The sequence below is a fragment of the Saimiri boliviensis genome, chromosome 5 (assembly GCF_048565385.1).
Source record: "Saimiri boliviensis isolate mSaiBol1 chromosome 5, mSaiBol1.pri, whole genome shotgun sequence".
Taxonomy (NCBI): domain Eukaryota; kingdom Metazoa; phylum Chordata; class Mammalia; order Primates; family Cebidae; genus Saimiri; species Saimiri boliviensis.
In genome coordinates, this window is record NC_133453.1 from 115,982,029 (window position 1) to 116,003,244 (window position 21,216).

Below are 21,216 nucleotides of genomic sequence, written 5' to 3' on the forward strand. Positions count from 1 at the left end.
AGAATTTTAAGCATGCTCAAAGGGTAGGGGACAGGTTACATAGCACACAGGAAATAGTTTGACAGGGTTCCCACTGGCAAGACCTGGGACAGTTTGTCAAAATGACAATAGTCATGGACTATATAACACATTGAATTTAAAAATCAATGAATCTACATTTAATTAGATAGATTTTACTTTTGGGGAGGAGGGAGAGAAAAGGGAACACTTACACATTGTTTTTGGGAATGTAAATTATTAGTTTAGCTACTGTAAAAAGCAGTTGATTTCTCAAAGAATGAAAAACAATTACCATTTGACCTAGCAATCCTATTACTGAGAATATACCCCAAAGAAACTATTCTACCAAAAAGACCCTGTACTTGTATGATTATTGTAGCACTATTCACAATAGCAAAAGCACCGAGTCAGCCCTGCTGCCTATCACCAGTGGACTGGATAACGAAAATGTGGTATACACACAACATGAAATAGAACAAATAGAATAGCCATCAAAAAGAACAAAATCACGTCCTTTGCAGCAACATGGATGCAGCTGGAGGCCATTACCCTAAGCAAACTAACAAAAAGAAAAAACAAATACTCCATGTTTTCACTTATAAGTGGGAGCTAAACACCAGGTACACACAAAGACAGGAACAATAAACACTCTCAGGATTCCAAAGGAGGAAGTCAGGGAGAGGGGCAAGGGTTAAAAAAACCCACCTAACGAGTACTATGTTCTCTACTTGGGTGATGGGATCATTAGAAGCCAGAACCTCAGCATCATGCAATATGCCCATGTAAAACAAAACTACACACATACCCCTTGCATCTATAAAAAAATAAAATAACAAAACAAAAACTCCTGCACTGTGACATCTTTGAGTCAAAGATTCAAAAAATGAACAATCCTTCCTTGCTTACTATCACACCACTATATTTTTAGATTAGGCTGTTGTTTATCTGAAGGTCACACATGCTATACATTCTTGGGTACCGTTGTTACTGAAATTTTCATGGCTAACATCAGATAAAACACTTCTCCTGCCTTAAGCTTGTCTGAAAAAACTATTTCATAATTTGTATCTTTATTTTCCGGTAATTTGTTCCACAGAAAACTAAAATGCCAATGATATAATTTAAATGGTATATTATTATTGCTCCTTCATCCAGGAAGACTTCTTTAACTACCAAATAAGTCTTGCAACTGAGAACTTGCAAACCGGTAAGGGGGTAAAATCTATAAATAAGCAAATATCCAAAAGGGAAAATAAAAAAGTATAATCTGGTAAAAGCAAGTAATTCAGCTCAACCATCCTATTTTATATAGACATAAACTATAAAACTTAAATACTTATAATCTTTTTATCTTTATACTTTATAAAGTGAAATAACTGATTATCCTGCTACAATAGCTGTTAACAAATGAAGACTCATTTAACTTGTTACTGTGCTTTGTTTTTATGTTATATATCAATCTGCCTCGCGGGTAAGGACAAACATAGAATATACCAGCAAATTTAAGTAAAACACTGATTCTTTAAGAAGACAAAATAAATAGATCCCTCCAGGAAAAAAACAACACAAATGAACAAAAAAGGAGAAATAATTTCAGAAATTTTAGATGCTTCAGATAAATAATACCACATATAATTATACAGAAAAATGGAAAACAAATGAAATTAATAAATACCTAGAGAAACTGGCTCAAGGAAAAACAAAAAACCTGATTAGACCAATAACCATTAAATAAACTGAGTCAATTTAAAATCTTCCCATTAAGAAGAAACATGGCACACCTATCTTTATAGAAGGTTTCTACCCAACTTGCAGACAACAGGTCATTCCACTTCTACACAAACTCTTCAGAAGGGGGAGACGGAAGGAAGAGAAAGAAGATACGAACATTCCCTCACCAGCTCATTCTATAAGACTAGAATTAATCAGGTTAAATAGTACAAGTAAGAAAGACCGTAAGCCAATTATGAAACTGTGCCTAAAAGAGTTAAAGAAACCAATGACTAATTCTTGGGCTTATAGAACAGCAGATAAGAAACAACTTGCTGAAAAGTTAAAACTTAATCTGTGTCCCAAAGAATAAGAAACCAGTAACGTAACAGAAAATTACTGAGTTTGTATGATAGCAGATACGAAACAACTTGCTGAAACTCCTTCTGTTTGTGAGTTCAAGAAAAAACTGGATGAAATTGGTTGGAACCAAGATGGCCAACTAGAATTTGCAAAGGATGAGCCTGCTGACATCACAGCCTCAATTTCCACTGCTTGTTTCATACTAACTACCCCTGAATTTGCACATGCAACACATGAAGTAACATGGAGAGGCAACTGTGCATGTCCAAGTGTTTTCCAGGCTTCTCCTTTCCTTCCACCAATCACCTACTAGAATATACTCCCTGAACTTTTTCTCGTAAAAATATTGCCTTAAAGCCGGCACAAGGAGAAAGATTTGAGCTTGACTCCTGTCTTTGTGAGTTGACTTGCAATACAAACCTTTTCTTTTCTCAAAAACCAGCATTCTAATATGGGCTTCTAGCACAATGAGCAGCAAGCCCCTTTTACTAGGTCACAATTATACTCATGAACATCAAGTTAAATGTCCTAAACAAAACAGCAAACCAAATCTAAGAGTTTGTGATGCTGCTTGTACAAACATATACATGTGATTAAATGCCATAGGAACTCCCCGCAAGATGAGTAAGTGTTTGCAGAAGCTGGTGAAATCTTGAGTTGATTTGTAGTCGTTAGTTATCTATTGTGCCAATCAGCTTTTTGGATTTATTTATTTATATTTTATTTATTTATTTATTTGAGATGGAGTCTTGCTCTGTCACAAGGCTGGAGTGCGGTGGCACATTCTCGGCTCACTGCAACCTCCAACTTCCTGGTTCAAGCGATTCTCCTGCCTCAGCCTCCCAAGTAGCTGGGATTACAGGCACGTGCCACCACATCCAGCTAATTTTTGTATTTTTAGTAGAGACAGGGTTTCACCATGTTGGCCAAGCTGGTCTCAATCTCCTCACTTCAGGTGATCCACCTGCCTCAGCCTCCCAAAGTGCTGGGATTACAGGCATGAGCTACTGTGTCTGGCCCAGCTTTTTGGATTACTGCATGGTAATTATGTAAGATATCACCACCATTAGGGGAAGTCCTGAAATAAACATACAGCTACCACAAATAAGATTTCTGACAGAAAAGAAACCTATGCAGCAATGAGAAAAAGCAAATTACTCAACAAATGATGCTGGGACAGTTAATCATTCGAAAAAATACTGAAATTGGATGTCTACCTCACACCTTATATAAATTAATGCCTGACTCAAATGTAAAAGGCAAAACTACCAAACTTTTGACAAAATTCCTAACAGTAGATCTACTATTGGATTAAGACACAAGAAGAACTTCTTAAAAAGTAGTAATTTCTAGCCAGGCACAGTGGCTCATGCCTGTAATCCCAGCACTTTGGGAGGCCGAGGCAGATGGATCATGAGGTCAGAAGTTCAAGACCAGCCTTGCCAAGATGGTGAAACCCCATCTCTACTAAAAATAAAAAAACTAGCCAGGCACAGTGGCAGGCACCTGTAATCCCAGCTACTAGGCAGGCTGAGGCAGGAGAACTGTTTGAACCCAGATGGCAGAGGTTGCAGTGAGCTGAGATCGCGCCATTGTACTCCAGCCTGGGCAATAGAGTGAGACTCTGTCTCAAAAAAAAAAAAAAAAAAAAAAAAAAGTATCAATTTCTATTTCTTAACCTGAAGAAAGATACTCAAACAGGAACTGTATGTTTTAGAGACTTTTCTCTCTATATGTATGTATTTCATGTAAATTTTTTAAGGGCAAATGAAAAATATTTTCAAGGGTCACATCCAAGAAATTTTTTTTTTTTTTTTTTTTGAGACAGAGTTCCACTCTTGTTGCCCAGGCTGGAGTGCAATGGCGTGATCTCAGCTCACTGCAACCTCCACCTCCCAGGTTCAAGTAATTCTCTTGCCTCAGCCTCCCTGATCAAATCACTTCACTCCAGACTGGGAGAGAAAGCAAGACCCTATCTCAAAAAACAAAACAAAACAAAAAACCCTTCATCATTACTTTTAAGAAAATTGGCCTTCTTCTGGCAAGAAACATTATTTTCTTCATTTCTAACTTTCCAATAAAAGGCTTTCCCTAATTTCCATAAATTTGAGGGAAAGAACCAGATTGGTGCAGCAGACTCAATTACTTCCTTCAATCACATAGGAAAAGGAAAGTGCACTGCGGATATTGTGAAAGCTGGGTGAAATGATGGGAATACTGAAAAATGTTTTTTCTAAATTTTAAAGTTATGTTTATGGGCATACAATGCACAGAGACATACTTTGTATGAGAAAAACAGCACGAAGTGGGAGAGAGACAAAGCTCTACAGAAGCAAAGTTTACATGTACTACTGACATTAAATTGTTATTATCCCAAAATACAATGCTTTAAATTAAAATGTTAATTGTAGGCTGGGCACCGTGGCTCATACCTGTAATCCCAGCACTTTGGGAGGCCGAGGCAGGCAGATCACTAGAGGCCAGAAGTTCAAGACCAGCATGACCAACGTAGCAAAACCCTGTCTCTACTAAAAATACAAAAAAAATTAGCTGAGTGTGGTGGTACATTCCTACAAGCTACTTAGGAGGCTCAGGTATGAGAACTGCTTGAACCTCGGAGGCAGAGCTTGCAGTGAGTTGAAATAGTGCCACTGCACTCCAGCCTGGGTGACAGTGTGAGACTCTTGTCTAAAAAACAAAATGAAATAAAGTAAGATAAAATGAAATAAAATAAGATAAAATAATTGTAATCCCCAGGATAACCACTAAGAAAACAATGTTTTAAAATAGTTAAAAGACAGAAAAAAATACCTGAAATGGTACACCAGAATATACATACTTAAAACAAAAGGCAGTAATGGAGGAAATGAGAAACAAAAAAGACATGACATATAGAAACAAAGGAAATGGCCTAAGTCCTTCCTTGTCAGTAATTACATTAAATGTAAATGTTTAACTGTCCAATTAAAAGACAGAGATTGGCAATATGAATTAAGAAACATGATCCAACTATATGCTGTCTACAAGGGATACACTTTAGATTCTAACACACAGAAAGACTGAAATAAAAAGGAAAATATATATACCATCCAAACACTAATGAAAAAAGGGATGGAGTGGCTATACTAATATCAAGCCAAAAAATCTGTAAGATAAAAATGGTTGCTAACGACAAAGAAGGACATTTTATAGTGACAAAAGGGTCAATCCATCAAAAAAATATCATTATAAACATGAATGTAACTAAAACCAGAGTCCTGAAACACATAGCTAAATCAGAAGTTTAGAGATAGACAACAACAATTCTTTTATTTTAGGAGCAGAAAAACTATGTAAGCTTATCTTCTGATACAAATAGATAGAAGACGAACAGTATTAAAACCAAAGACTGAACAGGCATATACAGAATGCTCCACTAACAGAATATACATTAATCTCAAGTACAAATGGAACATTCTCCAAAACAGACCATACTGCACAGAAGAAAAAGTTTTTCAGAAGTATGTATCTGATAAAGGACATATATATATATATATATATATATATATATATATATATATATTTTTTTTTTTTTTTTGAGACGGAGTTTTGCTCTTGTTACCCAGGCTGGAGTGCAATGGCGCGATCTCCGCTCACCGCAACCTCCGCCTCCTGGGTTCAGGCAATTCTCCTGCCTCAGCCTCCTCAGTAGCTGGGATTATAGGCATGCGTCACCATGCCCAGCTAATTTTTTTTGTATTTTTAGTAGAGACGGGGTTTCACCATGTTGACCAGGTTGGTCTCGATCTCTCGACCTTGTGATCCACCCACCTCGGCCTCCCGAAGTGCTGGGATTACAGGCTTGAGCCACTGCGCCCGGCCAAGGACGTATATTTTAAATATATAAAGAACTCTCACAATTCAATAATAAAAGGACAAATAACCAAATATTTTAAATGTGTAAAAAAACGAAACACAGGTGCTCTTCAACTTATGATGGGGTTACATCCTGATCATGTTGTAAACTGAAAATGCATTTAATACAGTGAACCCACAGAACATTATAGCTTACCCAAGCCTACATTAGCTGTGCTCAGAACACTTACATTAGCCTGCAGTTTGACAAAATCATCTAACACAAAGCCTATTTTTTAACAAAGTGTTCAATATCTTATGTACCACATATTATAGTCCAGGAGAAGATCAAAATTCAAATTTCAACATTATGTCAAAATTACAACAGTTTCACACCATCATAAGTTGAAAAATCTTAAGTCAAGCCATTGTTAAGTTGGAAACTGTCTGTAGATACTTCTCTAAAGATAAGCAAAGAGTCAATAAATAGATCAAAAAACACCAACATCATCATCTTGCACAATACGCTACTTCACAACAACTAGGATGCTATAATAAAAAAGACAGGTAATAGTGTGGGCAAATATGTGGAAAAATTAACTCACATAGTGTGGCCACTCTGAAAAACAATTTGGCAGTTCCTTAACATGTTAAAAATAGAGTTACTATATGACCCAATATTTCACTCCTATGTATATAACCAAGACAACTGAGAACACATGTTCATACAAAAACCTACACATGAATGTTTATAGCATTATTCACAAAAAGCAGAAAATCAAATGTCTATCAATTGACAATGGATAAATAAAACACTGCACAACATACAAGGAAGATTTTTCAGCCATTAAAAGGAATCAAGTACTGATACATGCTAAAATATAGATGCACCTTGAAAACATTATACTAAAAAAGTCAGATATAAAAGGACACCCATTGTATGATTCTACTTTTAGCAAATTTCCAGAATGGGGAAATCTATAGAAACACAAAGCAAATTAGTGTTTGCCCAGGGGCTAATGTGAAAGAATAACTGAGAGTAACTGCTAATGGGAAAGAGGTTTCTTTTGGGGATGATAAAAATGTTATGGAATTAGATAGTGGTGATGATTGCACACCTTTGTGAGTAAACTAAAATCACCGAATTACACAGCTAAAATTTCAAAAATGTAGTTACACATGATACTTTTTCACCTGTGGCTTTGGTAATGTCCTAGCTCACAACAATCTCTGAAGAATGTATAAAGAAATATGTAAAGACATTCTTTCTTCTACCTATTTCCTTACTTTTCATGGACACTTACCTGTGTAAACTGAAGCAGTTCTTGTCTCCTTTCATACCTTGGAGTAATTTATTGTTACTTAAATTTGTGAATGATAGCTAAGAAAAGCAATGTCGCCCTCACTCCCATTTTCTGAAAACCTGCTATTTATCTCTCTAGGTTCTTTGTGTGTACGAACTTACTTATACATGATTTGGTTGCTTTTACAAAAATGGGAACAAACGTCAGACACTTAACAACTTAAGTTTTTAACTCAACAATGTGTCACTGATATCCTCTAGTAACAGCATATGAAGACTGTCCTGATTCTTTAACAATTACATAGAATGGATGCAGCATATTTTTATAATCCAGTCTTCCACCAACTGGAATTCATCCTTCGCACTACCTCCAGAGTTATCTTTCTCAAACAGAATTATTTTTATATTCCTTTTTACTCTCTACAATCTGGACCCCACCAAGCTTTAGAGTTCTGGAGGCAGTACAGTAGCCAGTGCTGGGCTCTAGGACTAAGCTGTCTGAGTTCAAAGTCCAGCCTCATTGTTCTGTGCCTTCATTTCTTCACTAGTCTGAATACCTTACAGATCTTCATAAGGATTAAATGAGGATGGTTTGCTAAATACTTACTGCTGTACCTCCGGAACAATGTCTGGCACAGAATCACTCAAGAATCAGCTATCATTATCATTATATCTTCCCATAAAATCCTGATTCATCATTCCTGGACTATACCTTGCACTTAGCAACTATAGAATTTTCTTTTCCTATAGGTCTCTGGGACTGTAATGATTTATCCATTCAAATCTCCTGATTCTGTTTCACTGATGCAAATGCCAAGGCTTCTTCAAACCTGATGCAAATGCTAAGAAAGCGTCTTAACTTCAACCACTTCTCTCCTTGCTTGATTTAGCACTTTATCAGTTATTTGTAAAACCGTTTATCTCTATAGTTTGAGTATAAATTTCTTGAAGACAAGAACAGTATTTTGACTATTCTGTATCACCAGGTGTGCCAAGATGTGCTTGGTATTCATTCAATTAAATAATATATATTGAATGTCTGTGGATACTGAAGGAAACAAAATAAATGCTGTTAATGGAGTGCACATTCTGTTAAAACACACAAATGCTCTGACTTACCAATAGGGTTGTCTTGAGAAACCCATCATAAGTCAAAAATGCACTTAATGCTCTGATATACCCATCATAAAGTTGAAAAATCCTAAGAATCATCATAAGGGACTGTAGAGAGATGATAAATGCATACTAAGGAGAAGGGAGTGAGAAAAAATTAAGCAGGGCAAGGCAGACAGGAAATAAAAAGAAGACTGGGCAGGGGGCAGGGAACATGATGATTTTATAGTGGTCAGGAAAGGCTTCTCCATTAAGAAACCTGGTGGTTCTGGAATGAACCATAAGAGATTAAAGGGAGGAATATCCAGGAAGCAGTGGAAGTACAAAAACCCAGATGGAACATGCTTGGTATGTTTGAGCAAGTATAAGATGAGTCTTTGGATGTAAGCAAGGTCAGGATTGATAGAAGGGAAGGGAAAAGCATGTTCCTATCAATGTGAGGATCTGAGATTTAACTCTGAAACAAGGACACTGGAAGGTGTAAGCAGAGAAATGACATGATCTGATGTTATCTCTACAGCTGCTGAAAGGAGTACCAGACAGCAGAGGAACAAGGGCAATGGCTAGGCCAGTTAAGAGGGCAGGGCTGACATAAAATGGAAACGAGATGGGAGCAGTAACAACGGTAACGAGCAGTAGACCTAAATACATTTTGAAGACAGAACTGATAGAATTTACTGATTCTGAACGACATCTGGAGTATGAGAAAGAGAAGTCAAGATGACTATAAGGTACTGTGCTGTAAGTCACTGCTTCTTAAACTTTAGTATGCAACAGAATCTCCAGGAGGGCATGTGAACCAGATTACTGGACCTCACTTCCAGTTTTCTGATTCAGTAGGTCTAGAGTAGAGCTCAAGACACACTGACTTAGTAACAAGAAAGAGAGAACTGCCACTTACAAAGCTACAAAAAACCACACAGGTGGGAAAAACTGCAGGAGTCAAGAGATCACATTGTTCAATTTTGAACATATTAAATTTGGGATGCCCAGCGTCACCTCTGCAGTATTTTCCCCCAAACCCCTGGCCTCAAACTAATCATGTGAAAATACCACACAAACCCAAATCAAGGAACATTCTACCAGGCATCTGGCCAACCATGAAAGACATGGAATGACTGTCAGACTTGAAGGCAACTAAATGTAACATGGGATCTCGGGTCAGACCCTGGAAAATTTGTGGAAAGACTGGTGAAAACTGAATAAGGCCCAGTTTAGTTTGTGGTATTTTACCAACGTTAATTTCTTAGGGTTTGTTTCTTAGTTTTGACAACACCATCATACCATTATGTAGAATGTTAACAACAGGGGGCCAGGCACAGTGACTCATGCCTATAGTCCAGGACTTTGGGAGGCCAAGGCCGGTGAATCATTTGCAGTGAGTTCAAGACCAGCCTGGCCAACATGGTGAAACCCCGTCTCTACTAAAAATACAAAAATTAATCAGGCATGGTGGCGCATACCTGTAGTCCCAGTTACTCGGGAGGTTGCTGGAACCCAGAAGGCAGAGGCTGCAGTAAACAGAGATCGCACCATTGCATACCAGCCTGCGCAACAGAACGAGACTCCGTCTCAAAAAAACAAACGAACGAACAAACAAAAAACATTAAGGGAAGGCAGGGCAGGGGAGTGTGAGAATTTCTGCACTATCCCTGAAGCTGTTCTGTAAGCCTAACATTACCTCAAAATAATTTTTAAAAATGAGATGCCGATATGAGATGCCTAAGAAGAGATGTCAAATAGATAGCTGGATATATAAGTCTGGAAATTTAAAAGTCCAGGTTGATGATATAAACTGAGAAATTGCCACTGTGTATAGATGGCATGTAAAACCATAATGCTAGATGATATTACAAAGGGAATGAATTGTTACACGAAAGTTCCTTAAACAAAGCTTACGGGTTGGAGAGAGAATTAGGAATTAGCAAAGGGAATTAAAAATAGTAACTTGTTAGAAGACAATAAAAAACAGTGGTATCTCTAAGCTAGGTGACAATTTCATGAAGAAGTGAGCAACTGATCTTAGTGCTAATTAAGCAGACTAAAAGATGGACTGTGAGATTAGAAATGTAGAGGTCATTTGTGATCTAATAAAGCCATTTTGGTGGAGTAGTGGCATAACACTATTAGCCCAAGGCAGAGCCTTTATATGGATTAAAACAACGTTCTTCTTAAAGACACTTCCATCTCTTGCGCTAACTGTCATATACACTGATCTTTTTTGGAACAAGACACTTAGTGCCATCTGCTGGAAAATCACTGTCATAAATATGTGAATCTCATTCTCTTAAATGTGGCACTCCTGTACAGTATGCAACCTGCACAATCATACCCAGTCTTTTGTGTCAGAGATAACATTTGATTAGAATGGGCTCAAGAGATTAAGAAAAAGAGGAGATAGCAAGTATAGACAATTCTTACAAAGCAAAGAGTTTTGCAATCAGTGAAACAAAAAAAAAAAACAAGGAATAGCCAAAAGAGGTAAATTCAAGGGACAGTTCTATTTTAAATGATGTGCGCTATCCCAGGATCTTTTTGTGCTGATGAGAATATTCCAGTAGAAAGGGAAAGCTAATGCAGTAGAACGAAAGGGAGAATTGCTCAAATGATGGTCTTGAGTAACTTGGGGTGAGGATCTAGATAACTAGTAAGGACCTGAGCCTTAAATAGAGTATGGATGGTTCACCTAGAGTAACAGCAGGGCAAGCAAGGAATATATTCCCAAATGCAGATCAGGTACATTCACTGATAAAATGGTGGGAGCGTAGAGATAATCTTTTCTGATTGTTCATGCTTTCAATAAAGTAGGAAGCAAGGTCATCAGCTGAGAACAAAGAGTAGGAAGGGAGGAAGTGGTTTGAAAGAGGAGAAAGTCAGCCCAGCACTGTAGGAGAACAAACAGATTAAGTAAATGTCATAGGATATGAGGCACCATTGAAAGCTCACTTGAGCTTAGTGGTCACAATTTAGAGACCATTCAACAATTCTGTGTGTATCTCACATTACCATCTGTATGCAGAGTATACAGAGTTGGATTTAACCAGATGTGTACAACAGGGAGGTCAAGAAATTCAAGGGTATACGGGAAAGGTGTAATTATAAGTGGCTGTGTACAAGGAAGACCCAACAAGGTACTCTGGTAGGTGTTGAACAAATGAGATGAATCACAAAAAGAGATGTCAATACAAGATTCCTGAAATCTTTCACTGCAACAAATGCCCCAGGCCTCCTTACCAAATGTAGATGACTCAGACTAATATTCAATGCCTTTACTACTCAAATATTTTAATATTATTGCTCCAACATGATTGTGAAATTTTAAAGTGATAACCTAGATATTCCAGAGAACTCAAATCTTCCCAGGTCTTTCTAATATCCAAGAGTTTGCTGATGATATCCCCAGAAAGATTTAATGCACGTTATTAAACACAGGTCTTACCTCCAAACTTCTACAGAGTTCATAATTAAATAATTCCTGAAGCTATTGGCTAGGCTACAAATGTAGTTTTGTAATAAGAAATTCTTCTCTGTTAATGGGTATAAATTCCAATGGTATTTTGCATCCTCTCATGTTTCCCACAGTTTATCTGAATACTCCTCTAACTAGTTCCAAAAGAAATCAAGCCAGCAATTTCTTCCTATTATCACCTCTTATTTTTCATTTTTAAAATTCTATCCCTAATAATTTTAAATATTTTGCATTTATTATTATCAATTAGTCATGTCTGTAGGTGTGAGCTTTATTAAGGAATCTGCAATTTCTTACAAATCCTAATCATATACTGGATCTCAACTCTTTATTAAAAGTAGGTAAAAACAAAACAAATGGAACTTCCTTCAACAACAAAAAATGAGTTACAGCTGTTGAACCTGTTTTTACGAGGAGGTACATTATTACACCATTAAGGAAGTCTTCAGTCACAATCCTTGGAAAATGTTGTTCTCTGAGTCAGATATCTCTTTTCCATGCCAATGGAAACACAATGCTGGCCAGCTGTCAGGAACAAAATGTAAAATGTTCACTCAAGCACAACCACCTAGAACTGAGGCCACAGCTTGTAACACAGAAGCTTAGGTAATTATCTAGTAACTAAAAAATTGTGAGAACAATTCCTTCAGGAAGAATACAAACAATTGTTTTTCTACTTCAGTATAAAAATATCAATAAAAAAGCCAAAGTTATTTTCCTTCCACCAATTTCTTTTAAAATTTTCTCCTCTTCACTCATTCTTCGAAAAAGACAATATGTATGTCCCTCCTCACCAGACCAAAGCACTCAAAGCAACTAAAGTGTGTTATGAAATTAGCAACAGTCAAGAACTGATGAAAGAAATGAAGCTCCTTGACTTAGTTTACACTGAAAGTGACATGCTTCATGTCTTAATTTCTATACCACCAAGGTTAATGTTAATGGAACAAGATTCCATTCTCACAGTGTTTTCACGTAACTAAAGTAAACATTTTTATGAACTGAGGATGAGAAATTTTTATGTTCTGCAAAAGAGAGGGTAGAGGAAGACTACAATATCTAAATCCACAGGATTCATAATATCTAGAAAGATCTAACAAATCATATTTTATACATATGGGGAGGGGAAGAGGCAGGCATGGAGCAGGAAGGAGAATTGTTTTCCCACCACAGAGGCATCTCCAATTCCAGCCCTTATGTAAAACCATCTCACATGCAAGCATTCACAACAACCTGGAAAGCAACATAGAACTGATGATGTGGTTTAATACATATTAAAATTCAGGAAGGAAGTATGTGGTGGGAAAGAGATAAAATGTTATTGAGACAAGATGATTTTGTTTGAGTAAATCCATATAAGCCCTAATACCAACCATAAAAAATAGTAACTTTGTATTATTATTTTCAAATCCAATATTCAAAGACTAACACAAAAATAATAGCCTCTCAAAGCAATGATCTATGGTTTAGAAACAGAGGTGTGCCCTGACCAAACACAGTACCATGGTTCAAGCAACTACAGCTCTCACCACTGAGGCATGATAGGGAACAACCATCTTCAAACTTGTTCAGTTTACACTGCTGAATAAAAAGATCCAATTTGCCAACATACCTTCTGAACAGTAAACAACAACAAAAAGAAATTTTTAAAAGATCCAACTGTTATCATTTTTTTGGTCAACACTTTAAGTAAACTTCCCTCAAAAAAAAAAAAAAAAAGATTTGAATTACACTGGTAGTTCAATATTAGAGTGCTTGTATACTAGGTGCTTTTGGAAATACAGATATACACATAGTAGAAGAAATAAAATTTATTTTTCTCTGTAATTCACTTAAAAGCATGTTATCTAGGATTACTCTATCATGGTCAGAAATGTTAGATCTTACTCCAAGATAGGTAAATGCCTTTGAAATGCAACAGAGACAATGAATTTATGAGCTCGTTTATGTTCGTGCATTAAAGTGTGAAGGTCACTAGCTTTGCTGTTTCTTTTAAGTTTCCTTTACTAGAAAAACAGTCAAAATATAACCAACCTAACTCCAGATGTTAACATTAATTATGTTAAATAAAATTAGCCAAAGCACTGTAAATTAAATGACATAATACTTATGTTCTGTGCTGATGACTCCATTTGAAAGAATGGTGATCCAGTAAGGTGCTTCTGAGGGTATTACTTCTCTAATCCGGAATTTATCATCACTGACCCTTTTAGGCATAATAAAATGGAGAGTGTAAACAGGTTGGTGACAATTTATTTAATTTAGATTGAGCTACTTATGTAAGTACCTGACAGCTAGAAACAATATATATATTCATCTTGAAAATATCAGTAGGAAGAACAAATATTTGCAAATTTGATATGAAATTCTGAAGCATATGGGAGCTTCTATAAATAGACAAATTTAATTTTACTACCATCCAACCAGCCTTAGCCCTTTATTTTCCTTACCCCTATTGCTGCCTCTGTCCCTACCACCTCTTCAACCCAGTTTCTCTCAACAGGAATTTGCAAATGAATTCTTCACGTGAATCTTCACTTAAATGTAACAGTATTGATTAACTCAAATTCAAAATATAGAAATGGCTACTTTCAATATGAACTGAAGATCTTACTCTTCAATTACAATCTGCTAAGATATATAGGGGGCATTATATCAGCATCTGTCCTGCAGATTAATAATTTTAAAGTGAGTGAAGTCAAACCTTACATCTTTCTAAAAGACCAGGAAAGCTTGTTATTCATTGTGCCTCTTTGGTTTCCACTATAGAAACAGAAGGGTTTTTTTAATGATATACATACCCATGAAATCTTTTCTTGAATGGCACAAACCAGAGCTCCTGTAGTTAAAATGTTATGATCCAAATTCCTCTTTTTTAAGAAAAAAATCAGCAACAACAATACTTAGCAATTATCATCTGAGCTATGTGAAGTCTAAAACAGCTATAAAGGCCATACATTAGTGGCCATTTTTAAGCTCGCTATATGATGATGTACTTATAGAGGTGTGAGCTGAGCTATTTAAGATACAGATCTATTTATATTAAGAGGATGTGCTAATACTTTGAGTGTCCATCTCCTTATACATGATTATACTGAACTCAGATTGAAGCCTGCCTATAGATTTCGTTCTTTAAATATAGTAAGTTCTCCTTATTTAGGTCTTCTATAGACAAATTGCAACCAACCATTCAGTATTAAACCAATAGTCCAGCCGGGCGCGGTGGCTCAAGCCTGTAATCCCAGCACTTTGGGAGGCCGAGGCAGGTGGATCACAAGGTCGATAGATCGAGACCATCCTGGTCAACATGGTGAAACCCCGTCTCTACTAAAAGTGCAAAAAATTAGCTGGGCATGGTGGCACGTGCCTGTAATCCCAGCTACTCAGGAGGCTGAGGCAGGAGAATTGCCTGACCCCAGGAGGCGGAGGTTGCGGTGAGCAGAGATCATGCCATTGCACTCCAGCCTGGGTAACAAGGGCGAAACTCCGTCTCAAAAAAAAAAAAAAAGAAAAAGAAAAAACCAATAGTCCAGTATTAAGCCCTCTGAAACTTTAATCTTTGTCTGGCAGGAAGGATTTGAGATATAAAGCCAACTTCTATGTGGGTAGGATGCATTAAATGAGTTGTTTATAATGAACTTTCACTATCTTGAAGCATTATATATTCTTCAAAACATAAAACATCTATAAATTTCTATATACATAGTTTAAAAGTTTGAAAATTTTTCTAAAATATAAGAAAAAGCTAAAAAAAGAAGAAATGCTCTCCTTACATGTTTTCCTATCAGAAGTAGACTTTTTGTATTTAATTTGCCTCTATTAACTAAAACAAAGAGCTTAAATAATTAAATTCTGAAGTTAAAAAAGGGTCAAAAATAGTAAAACAATCTAAAAATCATATGGTTTTGGCTTCAGAATTTTATTTTAAAAGTTGTACAGGATCAGATTATGAGACTATTGCAAACCTGGGTAATCTGTCAGGTGTATGAGATGAAAGAGAAAAGCCAGTAAAATGAAAAGAAAAAGTAAATACGTTTTCCATTTTGTGTAACCATTCAGTAGTAACGTAACCATTCAGTTAACCACTGGTTAACCAGTTAGCCATTCAAAAGTAACCATTCAGATTTCTCTATACAAGAGCCACATAATTAATATGATCTCTAAATCTTTCAGTAAGTTAAAATATTTGTGTTTATTAAAAAGTAAAAGTATTTGTAATGAAAAATTACATTAATTAAAATCTTAGGCACTTAACTGAAATTAAGGCACTTCAGACATATTAAAATAGTGTGTAAGAATGAGTTTTTAATAAATATCTCAAAAGGCTGATATATTGTGCCTGGACATGTTCTAGTGTGTTTTTAGTGTGTCTGATTTAACCTTGATCTCTCTGGATGGCACGTGGTGGGGTAATAAATCGGCACCTTGCTCACAAACACAAACCTTCTCCTTAGGTATAGGCTGGGTGATGTGTTAATGTACTAAAATCTTGAAAACCTTTCTAAAATCACGAAAACCTTTCTAAAATCACAATGGTATACATACTCTTTACAACACAAAACATTTGTCACTATCATTGATGGGAATACGGCTTCTTCAATTCCTTGTTCCTTTCATGGAAGAATTCAATTACAAACAGCACTAAATAACTAGTGACTCATTGTAAATTCTCCCAAATACTCTTAATGTTATCAATCCTTTATAAACACCAGATAATGTATACCATCAACTTGCATGACAAAGAGGCCCAGTGCCTAAGAGGCTCAACACTCATATCTCAGTCATGGCTGCATGGCCAGGAAAATGAACATCATGATGGATTTCTGCATTCTTCACATTGTGATCATGAACAAAGTCAGTGTAGTTTCTATGTGCAGTCTGGGGTGGGGACAAAGCCCTTGTGTTCCACTGGTTTCCACCACGTTGACAGCAATCACTGGCAGCAGAGAGCCTGGATGGTTGGGGAGTGGGAGGGGAGCACAGTTAGTCAATAGGAATAGGAGAAAATGGATGTGTGAAAGGTAATGTGACTAGCATGCACCACCGCTATGAGTAGCTACCAACATCTGCTCCATGCAATGACAACATTCAAGAATAACAAAATGGGGGAAATCCACAAAGTTACATGTAATAGAAAATATCAATATAGAAATATATGTAAGTAATCAGACTCAGTTAAGTGATTAAAGAAGAAATTTATCAGAAAGCAAGACATTCTGTATCTGTCCCTGATGCTGTTACTAAAATTAAAAGCAGAAATGTTGTTAGGGGTTCTAATCAGAAGAAAAAAATATACTCTACCTACTTCAAATATTTGAAAAAATAACTCTACATAAGGACAAAAACATATATGAACAAAGAAAACTGAAAATTCTTCTTCAAATTATGTAATTTCACAGAATTGAAACCCAGAAAACAAAATTCAGAAAAGACCACTAAAAATAAAAAATCTACCTTCAGAGGCCATGTAATTTTACATCAGTGTTCTCAATTAACAGTAGAGCATCATTGCTCCTTATATAATCAAAGGTCACAGGACCTCCAAATGAAATTCAACAGGTACAGATAAAGTGATGAGATGATATACCCTCTCCAAGACGTAGTTTAGTAGGCCTATTAGGCACCTTTTCTCATAGTGCTATAGAAAAGTCCTACAGAATTTTAAGAGTGAAACATGCGTACATGCAGTTCTTGGTTATAATTGATAGGAGTCCTCCAGTAGAAAGAAAGCATTTGCCATAGTTCAGCAAAGCAATCTTGTGACATGGCAGAAAGGGCAGCACATATTGAAAATAACTACAAAGAAAAATACGACCCTAAATATAAAATATGTGCAAAAATACATTTTTAAACATAGTGTTATCTTTCTAACTCAACCAAATCACCTTTATCCCTTAGGAAAACTGAAAAGAAATTAACCAAAATAATTTTTCAAAACAAACTTGGAAGGCTTTTTTATAACAAAATCATCTTTCTTTTAACTGAAATACAATTTGTTCATCAGACCTGGCTCACAAAAATCACAATCCTCAACTTATGGTCTCTAAAAATTTAGAAAATTAATTAGGTTTATGTTCTCTTCTATCAATGCAAGATTTTCTAAACACTATTCTGTTTTGTTTTTGTTGTTGCTTACAAATGATTTATGGGTTTACAGTACATGAATTGTTTCTCAAAAATTGAAATTTTAAATACCTGATTATTCTAAGCTACTTATATACCAAATCAGTCACTCAAATAATGGTGTCATTTAAAAGATACCAGCAAAAAAATGCTGAAGATTTGAACAGGGAGTAAGTAGGTTTAGACTAAATTGGTTAAAAGTTATCTGCCAGAAATAGAATGAACCATTATGCTGCCCAATTGTTCAAACACAGGAATTATTTCCAAATTTCAAACATTTCTCACTTTCTAAAGGAGGACTGCTTTATATTTTTTTAAGGTATTAGTAAGAATCAAAGCATGCAGAAAAAAAGAATGAAATGCAAAACACATTTTAACTGAAGGTGGGAGAGGCCATTATCTCCTAAATATGCCAGCTCTATATTCAGTTCCATGCCCTTGTTGACATACGCTGAGGCTCATTATGTTATAAAGATCACCATTTTACTCTATTTTAGCAAAGGAGGTCTCAGTACAACCACATAAAGAAAGGAGAACACACGGCTCCCAATTTTTCATTTTCCTTAAAATTTAATAAATTCAATGCTCTTTCTAAAGGATGCATCAAAGAAACCAAGTAATACCTAACAAAATCAAATAGATTTAAACATGTACCTATTAATATGGAAAAACTCAAAGATTCAATGTCATAATTAGTATGCAAACTAATCAGACTCTTATTCCATATTAATGTAAAAGGCAAACACATAACACACTTCTTTTATAGCTGAAGTCTCAGTACTATTTTTCCTTGCCAATAGGATTTGGTGGTAACATCAATGAGATAAAACATAATTGCTTACAGGAGCTGTGTTTTCCCTAAGAAATTGAAAAAACTTTCTAAAAATTACTTTAAAAAATAAATTTGACATTTATAAGCCTCACTCTTTATACTTTTAAGTGTATACCTGGATGAACACAAATATACACACAGTTATCACCACCACACATCCATGTAGAAAGAAAATCAAAAGGAGAAAATGGGGCTGGGGGAGAGGGGAACCCAATCTTACAAACTAATCGCAAGTTATTTGGAACTGAAGTAAAAATATGCCCAAACATCAAGAGCCAGGCACCTTGCAGTTAGTTAAGCCAAAATAACAGTGAAAAATAATTACATAGCAAAGACTGAAAATAATCACCAACCACTGTTGACCCACCACCATGAAGGAAGAACTGGCTGCACAGAAAGCTGACCAAAACCTTGAGATCACCACAGAAACTCATTAGATTTCAGGTACTAAACAAACTAAGAGCAAGAGAAAAAGAGAAAAATCCTATGAATTATCAAAATTCATTTCACAAACAGACAAGTAACTTGAATAGATGATACACCCAATATGATCACTGAATCAAATAATTCCCAAGGAGCCCCACCAAGCCACATATGTTTATTTGGAAAAGGATAAACTCAAGTGATTAACTCCAATAAGCCACAAAGTATCCATATTTGTATATTTACTATTAATCTAAACAAAGACCCTGGAAGTCTAAGTAAGGCGTCCCCAAACTTTTTACACAGGGGGCCAGTTCACTGTCCCTCAGACCGTTGGAGGGCCGCCACATACTGTGCTCCTCTCACTGACCACCAATGAAAGAGGTGCCCCTTCCTGAAGTGCAGCGGGGGGCGGGGGTGGGGCGGATAAATGGCCTCAGGGGGCCGCATGCGGCCCGCGGGCTGTAGTTTGGGGACGCCTGGTCTAAGTGATCAAAGTATCTTTTTCCTGTCATCAGACTCTCTCTCAATCTCCTGAAAATGGGGTATATCATACTTTATCATATTTCAATCATGTTTTGCTTCTGACTTTACCTTCTGTCTTTAACGAAGAAAACACATTCAAAGTAGTGGCATCATGTTGTGTGGAATAACATGTAGTGGATGTATTTTCCTTACAGATGTGGGAAAATATTCTACTGTCTAGCAAGAAAGTTTTTTTCAACAGAGAACCATCCACCACTCCCACATCAATCTAATAAAAGCAGGTTTATTTTAAAGGTATTAATGTTTTGTTTCAAATAAAGAATAAATAAGGACAGCTGTCGGATGTTCTTCATTTAGACAACTGGACTCCCTTCATCACCAACATCCTTATTTTCCCCATCTCAATATGATTACTCAATAACATGCTTTCCAGTTCACAAATATGAATAATTTGCTTTCAATCACATTTAAAGTACTTTAAGATTATGGCTTGGAATTTAGAATACAATTAAGTAAGCAATATTTTATTTTAGTTTCAGGAATTAACAAACCATTTCCTGTCATGCTGGTCTGTTCCAGGATTCCGTGGAAGACTCTCTATCTCCACTGGCACAGGTGCAGAGGAAGTGGAAGGACTCACAAGCAGGGCAGATCTCATACCCCAAGCCTTTGGACAAAAATTATAAAAATTACCTATTTTGCCTAGATAAAAGATCTCTTCACCAACAAATACTAAAATAGCATACTATTTACAAAGTCAACAAAGTGTAAACAAACACTTGAATTTTATATACCACCTTAGAGTTAATAAATGAAATCTTAGTAATCAGTTAAATTATGTTCTTGGATTCACAGGGGCAAAAAATGTTTTGTAGAGCACCTGTTTCATTTACCACATCTTAGAGAATAAAGTAACAGGAACTTATTACTAAATCACTTAAGGGATGAAGAAAAGAGAATGCACATAATTTGTGCAATGTTACATATACCACTATGAAAATCCAATGAATACTACTACTGTTATCATAATTAACCCGTGATCCAGTGTTTTAGAAGCTTAATATTGTCTTACCTGTTGGGAGCCATTACTTTGGGTGGAAACATTATTGTGAATACTGTAATGGGTGAAAAAAAATCTATTAAAAACCCTATATGAAATTACAAGGCTCAACTTTGTAAGATTACACATACACTAATTAAAGATTTTAAAGATATTAACATTTTGTTTCAAATAAGGAATAAAACTACTGCTGGTACCTAAAACTAAGAATGTCCGATACCTGAAAACATCTGTTCTTATAGGCAAATACTTGCTTTTCTATAGTTGCTCATTTGATGTTTCCATATACCTGTATTTTAATTGTGCTTTAGAGGTATATACTTCACAACTAATGTTTATTCATTGGACAACGGCTTTCAAAGATGGCCTAACAAAGACAGCAACACAATACCCACATAAACTTATCTGTCACTTCTTTTGTATATTCCTACCATAAAGATTTTCCAGTGTCGACAAGAACTCAGCATTTTATAACTCAAAAGGCCTTAGTAAAAATGAAA

General features: G+C 35.9%; 1 protein-coding gene across 5 annotated transcripts in view; it reads right to left on the reverse strand.

Annotated features, from left to right (window-relative positions):
- Positions 1-21,216, reverse strand: part of EPB41L5 (erythrocyte membrane protein band 4.1 like 5) — a 135,345-nt gene that overhangs the window by 47,727 nt on the left and 66,402 nt on the right. For 4 of the 5 annotated variants that reach the window (XM_039479952.2, XM_074399848.1, XM_074399847.1 and 1 more), the window contains 2 exons: positions 20,729-20,771; positions 20,208-20,323 (listed from right to left, as the gene is read on the reverse strand). In XM_039479952.2, coding sequence (XP_039335886.1) covers positions 20,208-20,323; positions 20,729-20,771 — 159 coding nt within the window. Of the gene's footprint in view, positions 1-14,030; positions 16,744-20,207; positions 20,324-20,728; positions 20,772-21,216 lie in introns of those variants that run through there. The other variant, XM_039479951.2, reaches the window with a different exon arrangement.